General features: G+C 33.8%; 1 protein-coding gene across 1 annotated transcript; it reads right to left on the reverse strand.

The window, feature by feature from the left end:
* Nucleotides 1–5733: 5733 nt before the first annotated feature.
* LOC116161549 lies at nt 5734–25063 on the reverse strand. The gene is made up of 12 exons (XM_031474935.1): nt 25045–25063; nt 24300–24513; nt 17068–17135; nt 16760–17014; nt 16469–16708; nt 11311–11623; nt 11186–11253; nt 11056–11130; nt 10906–11004; nt 10725–10850; nt 5964–6227; nt 5734–5914 (listed from the first exon to the last, which is right to left on the reverse strand). Exons 1-12 carry the CDS (start codon nt 25061–25063, stop codon nt 5814–5816), a joined length of 1842 nt encoding a protein of 613 aa, XP_031330795.1. The 3' UTR covers nt 5734–5813.
* Between the last annotated feature and the right edge of the window lie 652 nt (nt 25064–25715).

Raw genomic sequence — 25715 nt, forward strand, 5'->3', positions numbered from 1 at the left:
TTTGCACGTAATTCGAATACGGTTCATAGCAAAAATATAATTTGTTGGAAACATTCGTCTTGATGTTCTCCTGGTAGACAGAAGGTCTACAACAGTCACGGATACGGTTTGTATTAGGAGCTCATTATGTTCTCCTGATTCCCGAAAGTTTTAAGCGACAATAAATGGCGCATTTTAGGCTGCGAAAAAATCCCCACGTTTATTATGCGCTCCTGGTAGCCAGAAAAATTTTTTTTGGCGGATACTCTAAATATTGGGAGCAGAAATATTTGCTCGCTCACAGTCACTATATTTCCATTGCACAAATGGTTCCTGAAACTTCAAAAACCCAAAATTAATCTCTCAAGATCTTAAAATCACAAAATCTCAAGCTCTCGGTATCGAAAAATCTCAAAATTTAAGGTCTCAAGGTCCTATGTGTCTGGAGCTCTCGCAATCTCAAAATTTTCAATATTTTTAGATTTCAATTTCGCAGCTCAAAATCTCAAATCTCAATCCACCATCGTCGGCTTCCAAAAATGTCGATATTTCAAAACAATAAAATCCCACTTGAAGTGGCGAAACAGTTCTGTTGAGAGAAATTTCAAGAGCGAGGAGGTATTTCTGTTTCGAATTGATGCCTTCTCGTTTACTATGTCCTCCTGGTAGCCAGAGAAAATTTAGAGAGCAGATGTACTTGATGTCAGGTTTCACGAAAGTTTAAATGAAAATAAAGTTATCAAAACATTACTCTTAATGTTCTCCTGGTGGACGGGGACAAACTCCAACAACGACGGATACTTTATGTATTAGGAACAGAGATGCCCCCTTGCTCATTATGTTTTCCTGATAAAAAAATTACCGAATGACGCATTCCTTTTGGAGTTGCAATAGTACCTCCTCGTTTATTATGCGCTCACTATATTTCCCTGGTACCAATGGTTTCTGAAGGTTGTTAACACGTACGTCTTAATATTGGAAAAATGCCTCGTTTGTTCAGCTCTCTTGATAACCAGAGAAAGTCTTTCTGGCAGCTATTCTAAATAGTTGGAGCAGAGATCTTTCGTCGGTGATACAAAAGGTTCCCAAAAGTTTAAACGGTAATAAAATTAGAAACAGACTTACTTTATTATGGTCTCCTCATAAACAAAGAAAATATTACGACTTCTTCACTTTCTATATTCCCCTAATACCAACAAAGTCTAAGCGAAAATAAATTATTGAAAGGTTTTCCTTGACTCTACAAGCACACTTCCTGATTTATCATATTCTTTTGATAGAAGAAGAAGGTTTACAAACACTTTCTGACGGATATACGAGATATTTCCACATTATATAATTCTTTTGATGAAGAAGTTCTAGAAATTTTAATTGAAAACAAATTATTGTTGATGGACAAAGACCTCCTCGATTATAACGTTTTTACCAGTTAGCTTGAGAAAATTTGTCAGTGAATCTTCGCTCATTATGTTCGCCTGATACAAAACTTCAAAAGTGAAAATAAATTATTATTTTTATTGGCAACCAGTGAAAATTACGACTTGTTTCTGACGGGTGTTCTATATATCAGGAGCATAGGTACCTGTCCTCGCTCATTATGCTTTCCTGGTACAAGCGTCTACTAAAGTTTAAGAGAAAATAAATTGTTGGGGGTTGGAGACACACATCGTTTACTAAGCTCTTCTGATAGCCAGAAAAATGTTTCTGGTGGAAATCCTATTAGGAGCAGAGATACCTCCTCGCTCATTATTTTCTGATAAAAAATTCTCGAAATACATTCCTCTTTAATACTGCACAATTATCCCCTCGTTTATTATGCGCCCCTGGTACCCAGGATTTTCTGGTGGATACTTCAAATATTGGGAGTATAAAGATTTAATCGCTCACTATATTTCCCTGATACAAATTGTTCCTGAAGATTTGTTGACACAGACCTCTTAATATTGGAAACATTCCTCGTTTATTAAGCTCTCCTGATAAGTTTTTGGGGCAGCTATTCTAAAAAATGAGATAACATATTTGTCGTCGCTCATTATATTCTCCTAGTACAAAAATTTAAACGATAATAAAATTGGAAAAATACCTAGTTTATTATGGTCTCCTCATAAACACAGAAAATTTTGAGACAGAGCAGAGAGACCTCTTCGCTTTCTATATTCTCCTGATACAAACATTCATAAGCGAAAATAAATATTTTTTATTGGCAACCAATGAAAATTACGACTCTTTTCTGCCGGGTATTCTATATATTAGGAGCAGAGGTACCTCCTCACTCATTATGCTTTCCTGATACAAGAGTTTACTAAAGTTTACGTGAAAATAAATTGTTGAGGTATTCCTATTAAGGTTGAGGACACACATCCTCGTTTATTAAGCTCTTCTGATAGCCAGAAAAATCATTCTGGCGGAAATCCTAAATCTTAGGAGCAGAGATACCTCCTCCCTCATTAGGCGTTCCTGATACAAGCGTTGACTAAAGTTTAAGTGAAAATAAAATGTTGGGTTCTTCCTATTACAGTTGGAGACACACATTCTCGTTTACTAAGCTCTTCTGATACCCAGATAAATTTTTCTGGCGGAAATCCTAAATATTAGGAACTGAGATACCTCCTCGCTCATTATCTTCTGATAAAAAATTCTCGAAATGTATACATTCCACGTTAATACTGCACAAATATCCACTCGTTTATCATGCGCCCCTGGTAATCAGGATTTTTTTGCGTATACTTCAAATATTGGGAGTAGAAATATTTCGTCGCTCACTATATTTCCCTGGTACAAATAGTTCCTGAAGATTTGTTGACACATACCTCTTAATTTTGGAAAAATGCCTCGTTTATTAAGTTCTCCTGGTAACCAGAGAAAGTCTTTCTGGCAGCTATTCTAAATTTATTTATTTATTGTTATTTATTTAATTGGTACTTGGTGGTCTTTTCTCCATGAATTAAGCAGTCACGGGGGTAAAAAAAACTCTAATCAAATGAGTTACGATACCTAATTCCGTGATTGTCTTCGACATTCAACTGTAGGTTCGAAACCCCGAAACTAGGGGCGAGTTATCTATCTTGCGGGCAAGATTACGCTAATCAAAAACTCTTCGGTTTAGAATATATGTGCGATAAATGAGTTCCGATTCGTTAATTACCACATATCTTGCCGTTAGTTGAATTTGCCTACAAGGTCATGTAATTTTCCAGCTTACTCCTAATAAAAGGACTTTATTGCGTCAAAGATGCGTCACATCATTTACCCTTCACCCTTTCTCAGAATTCGGGGAACTGCTTACCTCACTCATTGTTCCCAAAATTTGTTTTTAATGCTGCGAGATCGCATCGAACTTGGCGTTGGAAATCGCCCGTGTGCATCCAGCCTAAGAGCTTCATTTCTTGCGTACAGTTACTCATTGGCTCAATAGAAAGACATTACGACGCCCTCTTGGTTTTTGACAGTTTTTATTGCTTGCATAAGTCATGTATTTGATTCTTTTATGGGCAAATCTAAATAGCTGAATTATCAACTTCCAGCCTGCGGTGCTTGTCTCTTGTCGTAACAGGATTCACGCCTGTGGCATAATTCAAACGAAAGGGCGAACGAGCTGACTCGCCACGACAGTCGTGGAAGTCTTGGTAGCACGAATAAATTAGGCAAAGTTAGAGGGTTAAATAAAGTCGAAAACCTCAAATATATATATACTTGCGTGCGCGCTACGTAGTGGCACCCAAAAAATTTGACGTAAGTTGTGACCACTTCTCAATGTCGGGCTCTCCTTATTAATAGACTAGAGTAAGGTATGGTTGTGTAAATGAAACAACAATCTTGGAAAAATTTGCATTACTCATTTTTTAATTAAAATATAATAAACCCTTATAAGCATTAATGGACACACTGTTATTAAAATGTTATGGAAATGAACACACATACATTGATAAGAAAGCCAAAATGATTACTTTTTTTTTCAAAAATTTGGATCCATTAACATGGCGAAGCGTATAGAAAAATATAACAAAACCATAAAAACTCTTTAAAAAATATCTACAACCTAACTTTTACAATAGTAGTAGTCTTAGGTATCTTTAAAAATTAATAATAGAACAGTCTCAAAATTTAAGATTAATATCGAAAGTAACCTTAAACGTATTTACAATAATTTACAAAAATAACTGCCATACTTATGGATACCCCTAATGTACATGAAGAGAAAAAAAGGAAAAGCGAACAAAGTGTCTCCGTTTCATCGGTACGAAACGTAAACAATTAGATCGATCTCATTTCTTATATTACAAAGGGCTTTTTACTATAAGTTGAATTATTTATACACATAAAATCGTAGCATATTCAAACAGTAGGTATATAACATGTAAAATCTTTTTTTCATTTTTTTTTGGCAATGTGTACACGAAAACAGTTAAGTAATCACATAAAAAATGCAAAAATACACTACCAAACAGCTCTTCGATCTTCATTTTCTTCGAAATCAATCGATAACATTCTTAAACCTACTTAAATTTTTTTATGTGCTAGCTATGCTCGTTTTATTTACAATTTTACATTTTCTTTAAAATAGGTCCTCTTGTATACTTTGTCGTCTATGAGATAGTTTTTTCTTAATTGAATAGCTACCTTAGTTTGAAAATGTACCAATACGCGTACATTTTCACGTTTTTTTTTTCAAGATTGATCATCGTTATTACCTACCTAGAATACTGTGTAATTTCATTCGGTATAAAATTCCGGGGATAGCCCCGAATGCGGCTTGGTAGCACGAGTGAATTAGGCAAAGTTTGAGGGTTAAAAGTCGAAAATTCCAAATATATATATATATATACCTGCGTGCGCGCTACGTAGTGGCACCCAAAAATTGTGACGTAAGTAGTCACCACAAGGTGCTCGATTGACAACTGTACTTGAAAACTGGTCAATTTAACCAAAACGGCTTTGTATCTACATGGCAAGCTTTACTTATCCACAAGGCGATGGTTTGAGGTTATGTTGAAGTTCTATTTAAAATACAAAACCCTGTATCTAAGTAAAGAGGCACAAAATTTTAGCTTACAATTGCAAACGAATCACCCTGTCACATCGCGAAACCCGCCAATTTACCCGTGCCGCTTAAATACAATTAGGCGTTCTTTTATAACAATGTTCAAAAATCTAATAAGGTGCACGTAAAAATGAAAAAGACCAGCCCTCGCGCCATTTTTTTCTTCTTTTTTTCGTAAGCTTAATCATACATCACAGATTCAATATAAGTGTTCAAAAACTACGCAAAATAGAAATTCAAACCTTCGTGACGATTTTGAGACAACGGAAATTGCACTAACGGTCGAGGCTCGCGCATTGCACATCTCCACGGTTTGGTCCGAAGCCGTCGACCGCGACCGCACAGCAAAGCACCACACCCCTCGAATTAATCTAATCGTAAATTTTGGTTTTGTTCGTTGTATTTCTAAGCTCTGCTTAATATGTCATATATGATTAGAGGCGTGTACAAACGAAACCGTGTGTGTTTAACTTATATACATTCGCTATTTTTCCTTGAATTACATTAGTACACTTAAGGCAAGAAACGAAAACTCTAAAAATCTGTACATTGATCTCAATCTTGCACCCGTTATTCAAATCACACTTATAATATTATCAAATCCAACAACGGCCAAATATATACTCCAAAAAGTAAAGTGCAAATAACAAAAGTAAATTGACTATTATAAAAGGAGTCGAAGCGAGCTTTTTTGGCATCAGAAAAAAAATCCCTTCAACCTTTAATATGTATTCTTTTTAAATATCATTTCATTTGTCTAATGTCCTTCAAAAATCACCCGTCGCGTAATTTATCATCTTAAAACAGCCAGATGTAAGACCGCGAGGATCGCGAAGACTACAGATGGCGTGATCGCATAACTTGAACTGGCAGCTCCCACTTCGGCGCATAGACCTGAAATACGCCTTTCGTTAATACCTATTCACTTCCGCTGGATCTGTACCTTTACTAATAAACGTAAATGACCACGAGTCCGCTGTTTCGGGCGATAAGCTTCTGTGACAGGTTTCTGTCATGCTCGATATTCGCAGTATTGACGGTCTGCTCCTGCTGAGCGCCCCGTTCATGAGGGAGGTTGTCGTTTGTGGCGGCCCGTTCGTGTTGTAGACGAAGCAGTAGCGGACTGTATCCGATGGCTTCTTCGATAAAGGGGAGGTGATCACGTAGTGCGTGTTGTTTTCCTGCCAACTTCCGAGGCACGTGTACGCTGAAATAAGAAAACCGATTAAGTAGTTGCGTTTCCATGTCAAAGACCACCCACAAGATCTCAAAGACAAGACGTCGTTCCTCAGGATCTCAAGACTTCAGGATCTAAAGATTTCATGATCTCAAAATAGCAAAATCCCACCCTCCCAATAACTCAAAATCTCAGTACTTCAGTGTGAACGTCACGAAGTCTATGTGTCTCCACCTCTCCTTGAGCTAAAACCCTCAAGATTTCAAGATATTAAGATCTCTAGATTTCAAAGAATCAAAATTTCAACATCTCTAACTCAAAATCTCATCTAAAACTCTTAAGATCTCAAAGTCGCGAGGTCTATGTACCTCGAACTCTTTTCGAGATTTCATTTCCATCTGAAAACGTCAAGGTCTCAAGATCTGCAAGGTTGATAGGTCTATCTGTCCTCGAGATTTCAAAATTATCAATCTCAAAAATTCAAAATCTCAAAGAACAAAATCACAAGACCACAAAATGTAAATCTTTCAATATCTCAAAATCAAAAATCTCAGTATTCTAGAATTTCAGGATCTCCACCTCCCAATGACACAGAATCTTAGTCTCTATAAATCTCAAGGTCGAGAGATGTGTACCTCAACCTCCCAATAATTGAAAACCTCAATGTCTCAGTGTCTAAAACTCTCAAAACTTCAAGGTCTCAAGATCTCAAGGTCGCGAGGTTCATATCTTATAAACCTCAACAAACATAAATTTCAGTCTCAAAAGTCTCAAATTTTTAAAATCCAAAAACTCCGAAAAATCAAAATTTCGAAAATTACAGAATAACAAAAATTCCAAAAATTCAAAATGTAAAAATCCACAACAAAATCTTCTCATAATCCCGAAATTTCAAAACCTAGACCCCAGAATTTCAGGACCTAAAGACATTAAAGTCGCAAATCTTTAAAGTTCAAAAATTTCGAAAAATCAGAATTTCGAAAATCACAAAATATCAAAATTTAAAAAATTCAAAATGTAAAAATCCACAAAAAAATCTTGAAATCCCGAAATTTGAAAACCTAGACGCCAGAATTTCAGGACCTAAAAACATTAAAGTCGCAAATCTTTAAAATTCAAAAATTTAGAAAAATCAAAATTTCGAAAATTATAGAATATCAAAATTCCAAAAATTCAAAATGTAAAAATCCAGTAAAAGATCTTAAAATCCCGAAATTTCAAAACCTAGACCTCAGAATTTCAGGACTTAAAGACATCAGTCGCAAATCTTTAAAATTCAACAATTTAGAAAAATCAAAATTTCGAAAATTACAGAATATCAAAATTCCAAAATGTAAAAATCCACAAAAAGATCTTAAAATCCCGAAATTTCAAAACCTAGACCCCAGAATTTCAGGACCTAAAGACATCAAAGTCAAAAATCTTTAAAATTCCAAAATTTGGAAAAATTAAAATTTCGAACATTACAGAATATCAAAATTCCAAAAATTCAAAAAGATCATAAAATCCCGAAATTTCAAAACCCAGACCCCAGAATTTCAGGACCTAAACACATCAGTCGCAAAACATTAAAATTCAACAATTTAGAAAAATCAAAATTTCGAAAATTACAGAATATCAAAATTCCAAAAATTCAAAATGTAAAAATCCAGTAAAAGATCTTAAAATTCCGAAATTTCAAAACCTAGACCTCAGAATTTCAGGACCTAAAGACATCACAATCGCAAATCTTTAAAATTCAAAAATTTCAAAAAATCACAATTTCGAAAATTACAGAAAATCAAAATTCCAAAATGTAAAAATCCACAAAAAGATCTCAAAATCCCGAAATTTCAAAACCTAGACCTCAGAATTTCAGGACCTAAAGACATCAAACTCGCAAATCTTTAAAATTCAACAATTTGGAAAAATCAACATTTCGAAAATTACAGAATATCAAAATTCCAAAAATTCGAAATGTAAAACCCACAAAAAGATGTTCTTAAAATCCCAAAATTTCAAAACCTACACCCCAGAATTTCAAGACATCAAAGTCACAAATCTTTAAAATTCAAAAATTTGGAAAAATTAAAATTTCGAACATTACAGAATATCAAAATTCCAACAATTCAAAAGGTAAAATTCCACAAAAAGACCTTAAAACTCCGAAATTTCAAAACCCAGACCCCAGAATTTCAGGACCTAGTCATCCGTCGCAAGTCTTTAAAATTAAAAAATTTGGAAAAATCAAAATTTCGAGAATTAGAGAATATCAAAATTCCAAAAATGCAAAATGTAAAAATTCCACAAAAAATCTTAAAATCCCGAAACTTGAAAACCTAGACCCCAGAATTTCAGGACCTAATGACATCAAAGTCGTAAATCTTTAAAATTCAAATATTTGGAAAAATCAAAATTTCGAAAATTACAGAATATCAAAATGCAAAATGTAAAAATCCACAAAAAGATCTTAAAATCCCGAAATTTCAAAACCTAGACCCCAGAATTTTAGGACCTAAAGACATGAAAGTCGCAAATCTTTAAAATTTAAAAATTTGGACAAATTAAAATTTCGAAAATTACAGAATATCAAAATTCCAATAATTCAAAATGTAAAAATCCACTAAAAGATCTTAAAATCCCGAAATTTCCAAACCTAGACCTCAGAATTTCAGGCCCTAAAGACATCAAAGCCGCAAATTTTTAAAATTCAAAAATTTCGTAAAATCAAAATTTCGAAAATTACAGAATATCAAAATTCCAAAAATTCAAAATGTAATAAACCACTAAAAGTTCTTTAAATCCCGAAATTTCAAAACATAGACCTTAGAAGTTCAGGACCTAAATACATCAAAGTTGCATATCTTTAAATTTCAACAATTTTGAATAATCAAAATTTCAAAAATGACAAAATATCAAAATTTCGAAAATTCAAAATATAAAAATCCCCTAAATGATCTTAAAATCCCGAAATTTCAAAACCTAGACCCCAGAATTTCAGGACCCAAAAACATCAAAGTAGCCAGTCTTTAAAATTCACAAATTTGGAAAAATCTAATTTTCGAAAATTACAGAATATCAAAACCGCAAAAATTCAAAATGTAAAAATCCGCAAAAAGATATTCTTAAAATCACGAAATTTCAAAACCTAGACCTCAGAATTTCAGGACCTAAAGACATCAAAGTCGCAAATCTTTAAAATTCAAAAATTTCGAAAAATCAAAAATCCGAAAATTACAGAATATCAAAATTACAAAAATGTAAAAATTCACAAAAAATATTAAAATCCCGAATTTTGAACACCTAGACCCCAGAATTTCAGGACCTAAAGACATCAAAGTCGCAAATCTTTAAAATTGAAAAAATTGGTAAAATCAAAATTCCAAAAATTCAAAAATGTAAAAATCCACAAAAAGATGTTCGCTTATAATATACTCCTGGTAGCCGGAGATTTACAACATTTTTTTGCTTCTTAAAGGTTTTTCGAAAGTTACAGTGGTCAGTGACCATAAGGCGTTGAAACATTTCTCCAAATATTAGAAACATTACTTTAAGTATCAGGCGCTGAAATATGTAAGTAGGTACATCCTAGTCACTTATATTCTCCTGATAGAAATGCGGTATTTTTTGTGGATAGAAAAAAATTCCCTGGTTCAATAATATACTCCTGATAGTAAGAGGCAACATTTTGTTCACATTCCACCCTCTTATACTAGGTACCCTGATCAAAAGTTAAAGCGAAAATGCAGAGGCGAAAGATTTGTCCGAATGTTAGAAAAAGACCTCCTAGTTTATCATGTGTCCCTGATGGAAAGAACATTTTCCGACAAATACTCCCAAGTATTAGGAGGAAACATACCCCCTCCTTTGATACACCATCAGTATTAGGAGCAAAAATACCGCCTCACATTATGTACTCACCTGATACGGCTATTCTCGAATGTTATAGCGGAGGGGGTTGCCGCATTTCCCCGAATTTTGCCGAATTAGGTCGGCTAGGATTAAAATGGCATACATGCCTTAAAAGGATTCTTCCCAGCGATTCAAACAATCCCTTATCAGAAATCGTCAAGATTAAAAAAATTCAAGATTCAAGAAGCGATACTCAAGAAAATTAAAGATTCAAGAAAATTCAAGATTCAAGAAAATTAAAGATTCAAAAAAATTCAAGATTCATGAAAATTTGAGATTCAAGATTCAAGAAAATTCAAGATTCAAGAAAATTAAAGATTCATGAAAATTTGAGATTCAAGAAAATTCAAGACTAAAAAAATTAAAGATTCTAGAAAATTAAAGATTCAAGAAAATTCAAGATACATGAAAATTTGAGATTCAAGATTCAAGAAAATCCAAGATTCAAGACAATTCCAGATTCGATATCCAAGAAGTGAAGATTCAAGAATATTCGTCATATTCGGTCTGCGCCGTTTCTCGCCATGCTATAGGACGTGGCCTGTACCAGGAGTACAGAATTTTTCCCAAATTCTTAAATTCCCAATGCTCAAATTCTCAAATTTCCGCACCAAGCGGCGAATAACGAAAACTTACTGTTTAACGATGGCTCGGGACAACTCGACTTAAACTCGATCAACTCCTTGACCGCCGTACAGCCAATCGCCAAACTTTCAAAGTCCTGCTGCTGACAATTGACACCAGAGCCGGACTCACCGTCCACTACAACAGAACAGAGGTTAGTCCACCTCTCACCGACGCCCGCTAATGACCTTACCCGGCTGCTGCCTTCTCCTTCTGCTGACGTTCAACGTGGGGGTATCGACCACAGTGAACCGTCCAGGTAGAGGGCACTTCTTCGGGTGCAAGATCGTGGCTGAAATGTGCAAGTTAAGGTGGCGGGTTTGATGAGAGCAAGTGCGCTTACTTATTAAAGTCGTGTAGGGCGTTGCCATCGGGTTGAAATACTGGCAAGCGGAGTCGGGGTTATCTTCATAACGATCTGCCAATTATTGAATGATTTTTATTTTTATAATAAAATGGCGGACGATACTCACCTGACTGTTGCAGTTCGATTACGTTACTATCCCGCTTGTAAAACATCATGCACACGTATCCGCTGTCACTGTAAATTAAACCGATTAGTAGGTACCTACTCCAGGGGAATGCAAAGTGGGCTTACCATCCAGCGGTGATATGCGCGACAATCTGCACCTTCTTCTGCTCGACCGATTGCAGAATGTTGTGGCAGACGACGCGCATCTCGGTGTTCTGCCGTCGCTGATCTTGCGACTCGAAGCCGTTCTGCTGGAAGCCGAAGGGCTGTATGTAGTTCTGCTGCTGGTGAAACCGATTCGGTTTGACCTCCTCGTCGACGATCTTCAGCGTCGCGTTGCGCTGAGAGAACTTGTACATCTTCTTGTGATCGAGACTGAGCCACGTGTGATGGTCGGTGATCCACGTCGGAAATTTACATCGATTGTGGTGGTTGTCCACTGCAAGAGCGAAAGAAATTTACTTTAGTCTTAGGGAAAGATTCGGCGACACAGTGCGTTTTGCTGTTTTCTAAACGAAATTGCTGCATAAGAGAAAGGAATATCCGTGCGTGTTTAAAAGAATATTGCGAAATTCGAACCAGAGGGTGATCTCATTTGTTGAAAGATTCAAGAGGTAGATTTAGACACCGTATAAATAAGGTAAATTGTAAATTTTTGTATTTGTGTTCAGTATGGGCCGTTTTTCTTTAAGGATTTTTATCAAGCGAATTTTGACGTGGAGACAGTAATTAGATACATCCTTTAAAGCCCCAGTCTAACTATTTTTGTACCTGTCTGATTTGCTGTAACAGAAATTTTTCATTGTGACATTATCGTGCATTAACTCGGTTGAGTGTCAAGTTTTCTTGAATCTTGTCGTCATGAATCTTGAGTTTGGAATCTTATTGATTCTTGAATTTTCTATAATCTTGGATTTCCTTTAATTTCGAACCTTCTAGAATCTTAAATCCTCTTAAATCTTACTGAATCTTAAATTTCCTTGAATCTTGAATTTTCTTGAATATCAAATATTCTTGTGCTTATCTTGAATCTTGAATCTGGAATCGTCCGGAATCGTCTTGAATCGCCTTGAATCGTCTTGAACCGTCCTGAATCGTTGTAAATTGTCCTGGATCGCCCCGAATCGTCCTGAATCGTCTTGAATCTTGAATATTATTGAATCTTGAATATTCTTGAATCTTGAAGGTCGAATTTTCTTGAATTTTATGTCTGGAATCATCAATCTTCAATCTTGAATCTTCAATTTTCCTGAATCTTTAATTTTCTTGTATCGAATCTTCTTAAATCGTGAATTTCAAATTTTCTTGAATTTTGACTTATTTAATAGTGGAATCTTGGATCTTGAATTTTATTGAATCTGGAATTTCCTAGAATCTTGGATTTTCTTTAATTTCGAATCTTCTAGAACCTTGAATCGCCTTGAATCTTTTTCAACCTTAAATTTACTTGAATCTTTAATTTGCTTAAATCTTTCCTTGAATCTTGAATTTTCTTTAATCTTCTTGAGTGTTGCATCTTCTTGAATTGCAAACCTCGAATTTTCTTGTATCTTGACTTCTTGAATCTTAACTCTGGAATCTTATTGAACTAAAATCTTGGATTTTCTTTAAATTCGCATCTTTTAGAACCTGAATCGTCTTGAATCCTATTAAATCTTAAAATTTCCTTGAACCTTGAACTTTCTTGAATATCGAATATTCTTGTATCTTGAACCTTAAATCCTCAATTTTCTTGAATCTTGAAGGTCGACTTTTCTTGAATTTTAATTCTCGAATCACGAATCTTCAATCTTTAGTCTTGAATCGTCTTGAATTATCTTGAATCTTCAATTTTCTTGAATCTTTAGTTTTGTTGTGTCGAATCTTCTTGAATCTTGACTTCTTCAATATTGGCTCTGGAATTATTGGATCTTGAATGTTATTGAACCTTGAATTTCCTGGAATCTTGGATTTTCTTTAATTTCGAATCTTGAGTATTGAATCTTGAATCTGGAATCGTCTTAAATCGTCTTGAATCTTCTTGAATTGTTCTGAGTCGACTTAAATCGTGTTAAATCGTCTTGAATCGTTTTGAATCGCCTTGAATCGTTTTGAATCGCCTTAAATCGTCTTGAATCTTTCATCTTCTTGAGTGTGGAATCTTCTTGTATCTTGAATCTTGAATCCTCAATCTTGAATTTTGAATAATGAATGTTGAATTTGGAATCGTCTTGAATCAACTTAAATCATATTGAATCATCTTGAACCCTCTTGAATCGTCTTGAATATTATTGAATTTTGAATTTTCTTGAATCTTGAATGTAAAATTTTCTCGAATCTTGAACCATATTGAATCTTGAATTTTCTTGAATATGTAATTTTCTTGAAGTTTTAATTTTCTAGCATGTTTAATTTTACTTGAATCTCGAATTTTCTCGAATCTTATTAAATCTAAAATTTCCTTAAATCTTAAAATTTAATTGTCTTAAATCGTCTTGAATCTTCTTGAATCGTCATAAATCGTTCTGAATCGACTTAAATCGTGTGAAATCATCTTGAATCGTCTGGAATCGTCTTGAAGCGTCTTGAATGGTCTTAAATCTTCAATTTTCTTGAATCTTTAATTTTATTCAGTGTCGAATTTTCTTGAATCATGAATCTCGAATTTTCTTGAATTTGACTTCTTGAATCTTAACTCTGGAATCTTATCGAATCTTGAATTTTCTTGAATCTTTAATTTTCTTGAGAGTCGAATCTTCTTGAATCGTGAGTCTCGAATTTTATTGAATCTTGACTCTGGAATCATCGAATCTTGAATTTTCCTTAATTTCAAATCGTCTTGAATCTTATTGAACTTAAATTTACTTGAATCTGGAATTTGCTTAAAGCTTAAATTTCCTTGAGTCTTGAATTTCTCTGAATTTCGAATATTCTTGAATCTTGAATCGTCTTGAATGTTCAATTTTCATGAATCTTTAATTTTCGTGTGTGGAATTTTTTTGAATCATGAATTTCGAATTTTCTTGAATTTTGAACTCTTGAATCTTAACTCTGGAATCTTATTGAATCTTGTATTTTCTTGAATCTTTAATTTTCTTGAGAGTCGAATCTTCTTGAATCGTGAGTCTCCAATTTTATTGAATCTTGACTCTGGAATCATACAATCTTGGATTTTCTTTAATTTCAAATCTTCTAGAATCTTGAATCGTCTTGAATCTGATTGATATTAAATTTACTTGAATCTGGAATTTGCTTAAAGCTTAAATTTCCTTGAGTCTTGAATTTCTCTGAATTTCGAATATTCTTGAATCTTGAATCGTCTTGAATGTTCAATTTTCATGAATCTTTAATTTTCGTGTGTGGAATTTTTTTGAATCATGAATTTCGAATTTTCTTGAATTTTGAACTCTTGAATCTTAACTCTGGAATCTTATTGAATCTTGTATTTTCTTGAATCTTTAATTTTCTTGAGAGTCGAATCTTCTTGAATCGTGAGTCTCCAATTTTATTGAATCTTGACTCTGGAATCATACAATCTTGGATTTTCTTTAATTTCAAATCTTCTAGAATCTTGAATCGTCTTGAATCTGATTGATATTAAATTTACTTGAATCTGGAATTTGCTTAAAGCTTAAATTTCCTTGAGTCTTGAATTTCTCTGAATTTCGAATATTCTTCAATCTTGAATCGTCTTGAATGTTCATATTTCATGAATCTTTAATTTTCGTGAGTGTGGAATTTTTTTGAATCATGAATCTCGAATTTTCTTCAATTTTGAATTCTTACCTCTGGAATCTTATTTGACTCTTGTATTTTCTTGAATCTTTAATTGTCTTGATCTTAAATTTACTTGAAACTAGAATTTGCTTAAATTTTCTTGAATTTCCCTGAATTTTGAATCTTGAATTTTCTACAATCTTAGATTTTACTTAATTTCAAATCATCTAGAATCTTGAATCGTCTTGAATTTTATTGATCTTAAATTTACTTGAATCTGGAATTTGCTTAAATCTTTCCTTGAATCTTGAATTTCCTTGAATTTTTAATTTTGAATCTTGAATCTGGAATCGTCTTGAATCGTCTTAAATCTTCTTGAATCATCCGGAATCATTCTGAGTCGACTTAAATCGTCTTGAATCGACTTGAATCATCTTGAATCGTCTTGAATCTTGAATATTATTGAATTTGGAATTTTATTGAATCTTGAACGTCGAATTTTATTGAATCATGAATATTGAATCTTATTGAATCTTGAATTTTCTTGAATGTTCAATTTTCCTAAACCTTTAATTGTCTTAAATCTTGAATTTTGTTGAATCTTTCATTTTCTAGCATCTTTAATTTTCTTGAATCTTCAATTTTCCTTGAATATCGAATTGTCTTGAATCTTGAATTTTATTCAATCTAGAACCTTGAATCGGCTTAAATCTTATTGAATCTTAAATTTAATTGAATCTGGAATTTGCTTAAATCTTAAATTTCCATGAATCTTGAATTTTCTTGAATATCGAATTCTCTTAAATCTTGAATTTCCATATTCATTTGAAAAAACTTAAAATTTCACATTTACTTTTACGTTTATTCGTTTGCGGGTTTTGGAAAAAGAGTGTCTTTAAAAAATGTTGTTTTGAAGATCACACTCTGTCTCTGGGCCGGAAAGTAGACTAATAATAGACTGCATAACGTCATTCAGTCGGTCGCCTGCCTATTGTGCGCAGATAACCGATTTTCAATGACATTTTCGTCTTCCGACGGATTGCGCAATTTTGGCAATCGCGTGAAATTTCAAAGCAATCGTCAAGCCGCGTTCCTTTAAGACCGAGCGAGCCGAAGGTGAGTTCGACATAATTCGTGCTTAGAAGAAGCATTATTTAAGGTTATAAAAACAAAGTCCGACGATATCTTAAAAAAAACGTAGTGGGACTAAGGATCACCATCAATGAAAATTTAAAAAAAAATGTGTTAAAATTTTCCAGAAATCATTTAGTTATAGATGAAGAGGATTTCAAAAGAAAATTACACTTCCTGAGTATCTCAGGTCATTTTGAGAGCTTTATTTATATCACCCTTACCAAGTTAACCCCTACCCCTTACACCACGAACCGCTGATTAATGAAAGTGTTTTTTCACCTTAATTAATTTCAAAGCCACAGGTATAATTGTTCCGTTTATACTAAAGGGATTCGACGCGCATTCCTATCGTGTCTCGTCAACACATTTATAATCTGCGCGTAGAATTAAGGGTTGCGAAATTCCTCTCTCTGATTTCGGCGGAATCCGATTTTAATTAAGAGATTCGAATTACCTGTAATAAATTTCATGGTCCTGCTCCCTTCGAGCGCGTTCTGGATTCCGTTACAAGTGGCGTCGCCCGATTGCGCTATGTAGTACACGGTCTTGCCGCCCTCGTCCTTGCGCTGGTAAATGAAGCAGCGGTACTGGTCCTCGTCGGAGGTGAGCGTCCGACGATTGCCTTGGGATAGCCGGCCGAGCAGGTAGCGCGTCGAGCCCTCCTTCCAGGTGGCCAGGCACACCAGCTCCTCGACTGAAATTTTAACATGAATTTAATGAGGGGGGGGGGGCGAGCGTCGGTTACCGTTGCTTTCGGTCGATGGCAGGTCAGGGCAGGCTTGGTATTTAAGGACGAGCCGCGAGTCGTCCGTGCAACTTTCCGCTTTGCTAGGCGGATTCGTGCAGTCTCCGGTGCCCCGATTGTAGCTGAACATGAAGGGGGCGCTCTTGAACGGGCACGCTACCGGCTTCACCTCCGGGTGTTTGCGAAACATACTGTACAAAGCGGCGTCTCCAGAGATTCCACTACACAGTTCTTGGACCGATCTCTCACAGTACGCTACAAAACCGTTTGATAAGAATCGATGGGTCCTAGAAGGGTGCACTACTTACTTTCTTTGTATTGTAAGACGGTCGAGTGCTTGCTGTGGATCGCCATGCACCGGTAACAGTTGTCCGATCTGAAATTAAATGCGCGTGAATGCGACTAAAAAATACTCAATAAGAACTTAGAAAACCCGATTCTTAAAGATTCAGGAACCATTGATTCAATTCAGATTTTAGGGTTCAAAGTAAAAGGTTCAGGATTCAAGATTTAAACGGTCTTAAAAACTCAGGAAAGCTCAAGAAAAAGACTTATGAGGGCATAGAAATTTCAAGTAACTTTCAAAAAAAATTCAAAGATGTTCAAAGGATTTCAAGAAGAATTGAAACACGTTCAAAGATTTCGAAAGAAATTCAAGATTTGCAAAATATTTCAAGAAAATTTCAAGTAGATTTCAATGGGATTTAAAAAAAATATCGAGATTTTGGCTTTTTTGAAAAGAAAAATTTCAAAAAAGGTTCCAAAAAATTCAAAAGATTTCAATAATATTGCAAACAGATTTCTAGAGGATGTCAAGAGGATTTTAGCAAAAAACCAGGAAGATTTGAAGGAGATTTCAAAAAGACTTCAAAGAGACCTGAAGATTTCATAAAAATTCAACTGGAATTCAGAAAAATTGCAGAAATATTGGATGGATTTCTAAAAAATTTCAAAAAGCGTTCAAGAACATTTTTAGGAAATTTGAGAGAATGTTAAAAAATTACAAAAAGAATTCAAAATATTTCAATAGAATTTGGACATGTGTAGAAAATTTGATTCTTTCTTATATATTAGGGAGAAGATTGTACAATTTCAATACAATTATTAGAAAACTCAAAATTGTTTATTTTTTCCGTTGCCAAAACAACGCTAATACAGCACCACTCACTTCTCCACACATGTCAAGAAATTTTCAAAAAACGTTGAACATTTCAAGATTCTAAGGTTACAAACGATTATATATCGATTAAAAAAATTCAAAAGAACAAGAAATAAGAAATTCCGGGAATTTCAAAAAGATTTCAAGGAAATTTAAAAAAATTCGAAAAAATCTCAAGATTTCGAAAAAATTTTGGAAAAATTTTGAGATTTCAAACACAAAACATTTCAAAAGAACTTCTAGAGGATTTTGAGATTTCAAGGAGATTTTAAGAAGATTGGAAGAAGATTAAAAATAAGAATACAAAAAAGTTGCAAGAAAATGTCTAAAAAATTAAAAGAAAACGGAAAAAGATTTCAAAAATAGCAATGGGCTTTCAAGAAAATTTTAAGGTATTACGATAATTTAAACGGATAACAGGGTTTCAAGAAAATTTCGAGATTTTAGAATATCAAGGAAATTTCGGGAAAATTATCAGAAGATTTCAAGAAAAAAACCGAAAAGATTTCGAGACATTTCAAGAAAATTTCAAAAAAATTTCTAGAGAACGATTTTAGAAAAATTTCAGAAAAATTTGAAGGAATTTTCAAAAAGATTTCACGAAGATCCCAAAAAGAACTGAAGATAAAAAAATTCAAGGGGAATTCAGGAGAATTGCAGAAATCTTTGAAGGAGATAGATTTCTAAGAAATTTCAAGATTTCGAGATTTTGATAAAATTATAAGAATTCAAAAGATTTCAAGAGGATAAAAAGATAATTTCGAAAAAAATTCAAGAAATTTTCAAAAAACCTCCGACATTTCAAGGTTTCGAACATTTTAAGAAAATTTAAAAAAAAATTCGAAAAATGCCAAGATTCCGAAAACATGTCGAAAACAATTCGTGAAATTTCGAGATTTTAAAAATTACAAAAATTTCGAGTTCAAAAAAACGACTTCTAAAGATCAAGGGGAAGAAAATTTCTAAATGATTTCAAGGGGTTTTGCAAGGTAACAAGCAGATTACATGAATAATTCAAGAAAATATGAAGAGGTTTTCAACATTTCAAGAAGAGTTCATAAAATTTCCGAAAAAATTCTATTTCGAGATTTCCAGAAAATTTTGGAATAATTTCGAGATTTCAAAAACAAAACAGTTCATCAAATCAAAAGAATGTCTAAAGGATTTTGAGATTTCAAGAGGGTTCTAAGATGATTTTAAGAAGATTGGAAAGAGATTAGAAATAATACAAAAAAAATACAAAAAGGTTTCAAGAAAATGTCCAGAAAATTTAAAAGAAAACTCAAAAAGATTTCAAAAATAACAATATGCTTTCAAGAAAATTTTAAGGTATTACGATAGAATTTCAAGACAATTTCAGAAAAATTTCCGAAAGATTTGAAGGAATTTTCATAAAGATTTCACCTCAAAAAGAACTGAAGATATAAAAGGTATCAACCAAGAGTTTTTTCCGAAATCTCGGAAGGAGATTTAAAGATTTCTAAGAAATTTCAAGGAGTATTCAAGAATACTTCTAGAATATTTGAGAATGTTTTCAAAAAATTTCAAGATTTTGAAATTTTGACAATTCAGATTTCAAGAGGAAAGAGAATTTAACAAAAATTGAAGAAATTTTCAAAAAACCTTCGACATTTCAAGATTTCGAGATTTCAAGACGATTTCAAAACGCTTTGAAAAACATGTCAAGGAATTTTTTCAAGATAATTTCAAGAAGATTCCAAGGTTACAAGTTATATTTCTTTCAAGAGCAAAGAGATTCCGGGAATTTTGAAAAGATGTCAAGAAAATTTAAAAAAAAAATCGAAAAAATGTCGATTGAAAAAATTTCGAGATTTCAAAAACAAGACATTTCAAGATTTGAAAAGAATTTCTAGATTTTGAGATTTCAAGATTTTAGTATGATTTTAAGATTGAAAGATTAGAAATAAGAATACAAAAAAAATACAAAAAGGTTTCAAGAAAATGTCCAGAAAATTTTTAAGAAAACTCAAAATGATTTCTAAATAGCAATGGGCTTTCAAGAAAATTTTAAGTTATTACGATAATTTTAAAAGGATTTTACAATATCAAGGAAATTTCAAGGAAATTTCGAGAATATCTCAAAATTTCAAATGTCGAGTTTAAAAAAATTCTGGACGATTTTAATAAGGATTTAGGGATGTTTTAAGATTTCCAGGTTCCAAAAAATTATTTCAAGAAAAAAAATTTCGACATTTAGAGAAAATTTCATGATCTTTAAAAAATTTCAAGATGATTTTAGAAAAATTTCAGAAAAATTTGAAGGGATTTTCAAAAATATTTCCCGAAGATCTCAAAAAGAACTGAAGATATAAAAATTCAAGAGGAATTCAGGAGAATTGCAGAAATCTTGGAAGGAGATTTAAATATTTCTAAGAAATTTCAAGAAGTATTCAAGAAGACTTCTAGAAAATTTGAGAGTGTTTTAGAAAACTATTCAAGATTTCGAAATTTTGATAATTCAAACGATTTCAAGAGAAAAGAGAATTTAACAGAAATTGAAGAAATTTTCAAAAAAACTTTCGACATTTCAAAATTTCGAGAAGATTTCAAAAAGATTTCTAGAAGCTTTTGAAAGCATGTCAAGAAATTTTTTTCAAGACAATTTCAAGAAGATTCCAAAGTTACAAGCAGATTTTATATAGATTTCTTTTAAGAGAAAAGAGATTCCGGGAATTTCGAAGATTTCAAAGAAATTTCGAAAAAAATGTAATTTCAAGAAAATTTTGAAAAAATTTCGAGATTTCAAAAACAAAACATTTGAAGATTTCAAAAGAGTTTCTAGAGGATTTTGAGATTTCAAGGAGATTTTTTAAGATTATTTTAAGATTAGAAGAAGATTAGAAAGTCCAGAAAATTTAAAACAAAACTCAAAAAGATTTCAAAAATAACAATGGGCTTTCAAGAAAATTTACTTTTTTACTTTTATTTATTACGATAATTTTCAAAGGATAACAAGATTTCAAAAAAATTTGGGGTTAAAAAAAATTCTAGACGATTTTAATGAGGATTTAGGGATGTTTGAGGATTTCCAGGTTATAAAAAGTTATAAGATTTCAAGAAAAAAAATGGAAGATTTCGAGACATTTCGAGAAGATTTCAAAAAGATTTCTAGAGAATTTCTAAACGATTTTAGAAAAATTTCAGAAAGATTTGAAGGAATTTTCAAAAAGATTTCACGAAAGATTTTAAACAGATCTGAAAATATAACAATTCAAGAAGAATTCAGGAGAAATGCAGAAATCTTGGTAGCAGATTTAAAGATTTCTAAGAAATTTCAAGAAGTATCCAAGAAGACTTCTAGAAAATTTGAGAATGTTTCCGAGAATTTTTCGAAATTTTGATAAACGATTTCAAGAGGGAAGAAAACTTAACAAAAACTGAAGAAATTTTCAAAAAACTTTCGATATTTCGAAAAGAATTCGAGAAATTTTCGAAATTCCGGGATTTCAAAGATTTAAAAAATTTCAAGAATCCAAAAAAATTCAGAACGACTTCTAAAGGCTTTCAAGTTAATTTTAAGAGAATTTCTAAATGATTTCGAAAAGCTTTCAAGAATATTACAAAGTTACAAGCAGGTTACACGAAGAATTCAAGAAAATTTCAACATTTCAAGAAGATTTTCCGAAAAATTCCAAAAGTTTTCGAAACAATGCCAGAAGATTTTGAGATTTCAAAAAATAACAATGGACTTTCAAGAAAATTTCAAATTTTAAAAGGATAACAGAAAGATTTCGAAACGATTTAAAAAAAACTTTGAGAAGATTTTTGGAAAATTTCAAAGGGACTTCAAGAAGATTTCAAAAAGGTTATTATGATTTCAAGATTTTAAGATTATAAGGAGATTTCAATAGAATTTCAGGAAGATTTGAGGGAAATATCAAGATTTCACGAAGACATGTTTCAAAAATAGTTGTTTACAAAATATTAATTGCCACAAGGTCATATTGTCATCGAATCATAGTGTCATAGGGTCATCGAATCATAGTGTCATGGTGTTATATGGCCTTTATGTCATAGGGTCATGTTTCATAGACATATGGTCATGCGTCATAGTGGCAAACTGACGTAGTGCATAGTGCAATAGTATCATTGGGTCATAGTATCATGGTGTCATAAGAGGCATAGTTGCATAGCGGCATAGAAGCATACCGACATGGTGCCATCGTGTCATAGTGTCATTGTCATGGTGTCTTTGGGCGCGTGCATAAGACACAAATGTTGTGGAACAGTTACCGATACGTCTTATAATTACGTCGCTACTTTTGCGCTCTTTACGGAGTAAGTAGTAGCGCTACATGTCAAAGTAGTGATCATGTCATGGCGTCCGCGTCATAGTGTCATGGTAACATAGTCTCATATTGCCATAGTGTAATAGCGTCATAGTAACAATGCCATATAGTGTAATGGTGCCGTGGCGTCATGGTGTCATCGTGCCATAGTGCCAAGGCGTCATAATGTCTCAGTGTCATAGTGTAGTATCAGTGCCATAGGGTCATAGTGCAAGAGTGTCATAGGGTCTGTCATAGTGTCTGACATAGTGTCTGCCATAGTGCCTGCCATAGTGTCTGCCATAGTATCTGTTATAGTGTCTGTCATAGTGTCTGTCATAGTGTCTGTCATAGTGTCTGTCATAGCGTCTGTTATAGTGTCTGTCATAGTGTCTGTCATAGTGTCTGTCATAATGTCTCTCATAGTATGTCATAGTGTACTCTGTTATGGCATGTCATTGTGTCTGTCATAGTATGTCTGTCAAAATGTCTGTCATAGTGTCTCTCATAGTGTCTGTCGTATTGTCCGTCATAGTAGTGTCATAGTGTCATGACTTCATGGTGTCCTGGTGCCATACGACCATTACGTCATTAGGTAACAGTGTAGTATTCTCATAGTGTCACATTTTCGTACTGTAGCAGTGTCGGTCGTAGCGTCATTGTATCACGGTGTCATAGTGGCAATGTGGCAAAATTTGACGATTTTGAAATATTAAAATTCCAATCTTCAATTTGATATTTGTCAAAACGTCAACATTCCAAAACGTCAAATCGTCAAAGTTTCAAAACGCCAAAGCGCCAAAACGTAAAAACTTTAAAACTTCGTCAGAAAGCCAATACGTCAAATGTTAAAAGATCAATTTGTCACAAAATGTCGAAATATCAAGACATCCGGGTCAAAAACTCAAAACGACGAAAAATCGTCAATATTATTCGAGTTTGAAAATTCCAAACATTAAAATTTTATTTCAAAACTGTAAAACGTCAAAACGCCAATCGTAACAACCTTAAAACATCAAAACAACAACAATCTGCAAAAAACAAAACGTCAAAAGTCAAAAGCGTCAAATAATAAAATGCCAGAACGTCTAAACGTCCAAAAATCAAAACAAATATAAAAAGGTCAAATCTTAAAATGTATGTCTTGAATTTTTCATGTAATGAGAAGACAACACGGTCAATAGGGAAGCATCGAGCACGTGAAAGAGTGATAACGTTCAATCATCAAACAGTAAAAAAAAGTCAATAGGTCAAAATGTCAATGTGTCAAAATTTAAAGATCTCGAAATATTAAAAAAACGTCAAAATGTTAAAAAGGGTCATAGTATTAAAATGTCAAAACTCGCAATGTCGAACGTCAAAAAGTCAAAACGTCAATATGACACAAAATGGCGATATGTCATGGCAAAACTGAAAAAAAACGTGCAAAGGTCAACACGTCAATACACCAAAGTGTCGGAATATGGCAAAGTCATTTTAAATCGGCAATTTGTGAAAGATTAAAATGCCATAATGTCAACATTTCGTATCAAAATTTGAAAATGGTGATTCGTCAAAATATCAAAACGTCAACTTTCAAAAATGACATAGTGCTATAGTGTCGTACTGCCATAATACAATCATGCCATAGCGTCATAGTGTCATGGAGACATAGTGTCATATATTTGCATAATGTCCTTAACGTTTTTGGTAGATAACCTGCACGTTAAGTTTGACGTTTCTGATATATCACAATGTCATAGCGTTATAACGTCCTAATGCCATGCAATAATGTCAAAATTTGAAGATGCTAAAACTTTTAAATTTGGAAACGTCAAAATTACAATACTACTAAAAAAGGCCAGAATCTCAAAACGTCAAAAGGACTGTCAAAGTGTACAAATGTCACAATCTCGAGACGTGAAAACGTAAAAATGTCAAAATGTCGAAATAATGTTTTGATCAAAGCATCTAATTAATTAATTAATTAATTAATAATTATCTCCGTGCAGAGATGTTGCGTAGCTTCTTTAACACTAAAGGGTGTCACAAATTCACCCCGTAATTTAAAAAAATCTCCACATTTACAGAACTTACTTATGTCGTAACTTACTTGTCGTAAACTAAGAACTTGGTGTTATCATCTCCTTGTTCCTCGTAGCATTCCCCTTTGGTCTCGATATGCGTCCTATTTATTAGCAAAGTTGTCGGCACTCCCGACTGGAACCATCTTCCCGCCCACTCCTCGGGAAACGTGCATCCGGCTGGAAAAAAAGGAGAAAAATCGGGGTTAGTAATGCAGATTTCGGCGGGGGGACAAATTGAATCTTCCCCGATATCGCGCAGTAAATAAAGTCAAGTAAGAAGAAGTTAAGGGCAATAAAAATAATTAAACCGACCCCTAAATCGGCGCCGTAATTGCTAAACAACACCGTTTAAGTTCGGTAAAGTTTGTTAGAGCTCTTCTCTCTGACTGTATATACGCGCGGGGGGAGACGGGGGAGGGCTCAGCTGCCGCGGCACTGCGAAATCATTACAAAACGAGATTAAAACGATTTAGCAATGTCATTACGGCGAAGATGGACAAAGTTTTGGGGAATTCGAATACGCCGCCGATGCCCGATCCGGTTTTTTCGACCGCCCCCCTCCCCCCCCCCTTCTAACTCGATTAATTGCCCAGGTGCGCGTTGTCTTTGCGGGGACAAACGAGATGCGCGCGGCAGCAATAAATCTGAAATATGTAAGGCGACACATTAAATAACGGGACAGGCAGAAGGGGGGGGGGTGGAATTGATGCGGCGAGCACACCTGTGCGGCGCGCGGCAGCGAAAAATGTCTTCCGACCGCATTATATCTACCGGGATTCCCTTCTGACATTTTTATCCCCTATTCATGAAGCCGACAGTTAAGTTTCTCCGTTTCTCGGGAAATTGTTTTTTTTTTTTAATTATTTTCATATCGCGGAGCCGCTTTTTAATTGTTTTTTAATCCTACTTACTACATTAAAATTGCTTTTGTAGTAAGTATAATGAGGCTTTTGCCATTTTGATAAACGACGAGATTAAAATTATTAACCGCGGGGAAATAAAAGTTCTCGTCCCGCCGGAGCTTAACGTCGTCTATCGTTGTCAGTTGGCTGTTGAGCCACAGTAACAAAGGAATCGACATTTCAGTAACATATTTAGCCCACCCTGAATGTTACTTTTAGCGTTTATCAGTCAGCTACTCAGAAACAGAAAAGGAAACTGATCAGTAACGCTAGGAATACAGGGGAGCATTGATGAGACCAAACGGCATTCTTGTACCATAACCGAATTTTAGACAGTGAAATCGATAGAGGTGAAGGACTGAAGGTCGTGATTGAAGAAAACTCAAAATTCTAGAAGATTCCAAAATCAGTAAGATCCAAGATTCAATAAAATTTATGATTCACGACGATTCAGAGAGACTCAAGAAGATTTTAGATTTTAAAAAATTCGAGATTCAACAAAATTCAAGATTCAATCAGATTCAAGATTCAACAAGTTCA

This window comes from Photinus pyralis, unplaced genomic scaffold (assembly GCF_008802855.1).
Source record: "Photinus pyralis isolate 1611_PpyrPB1 unplaced genomic scaffold, Ppyr1.3 Ppyr1.4_LG10, whole genome shotgun sequence".
Classification (NCBI taxonomy): Eukaryota; Metazoa; Arthropoda; class Insecta; order Coleoptera; family Lampyridae; genus Photinus; species Photinus pyralis.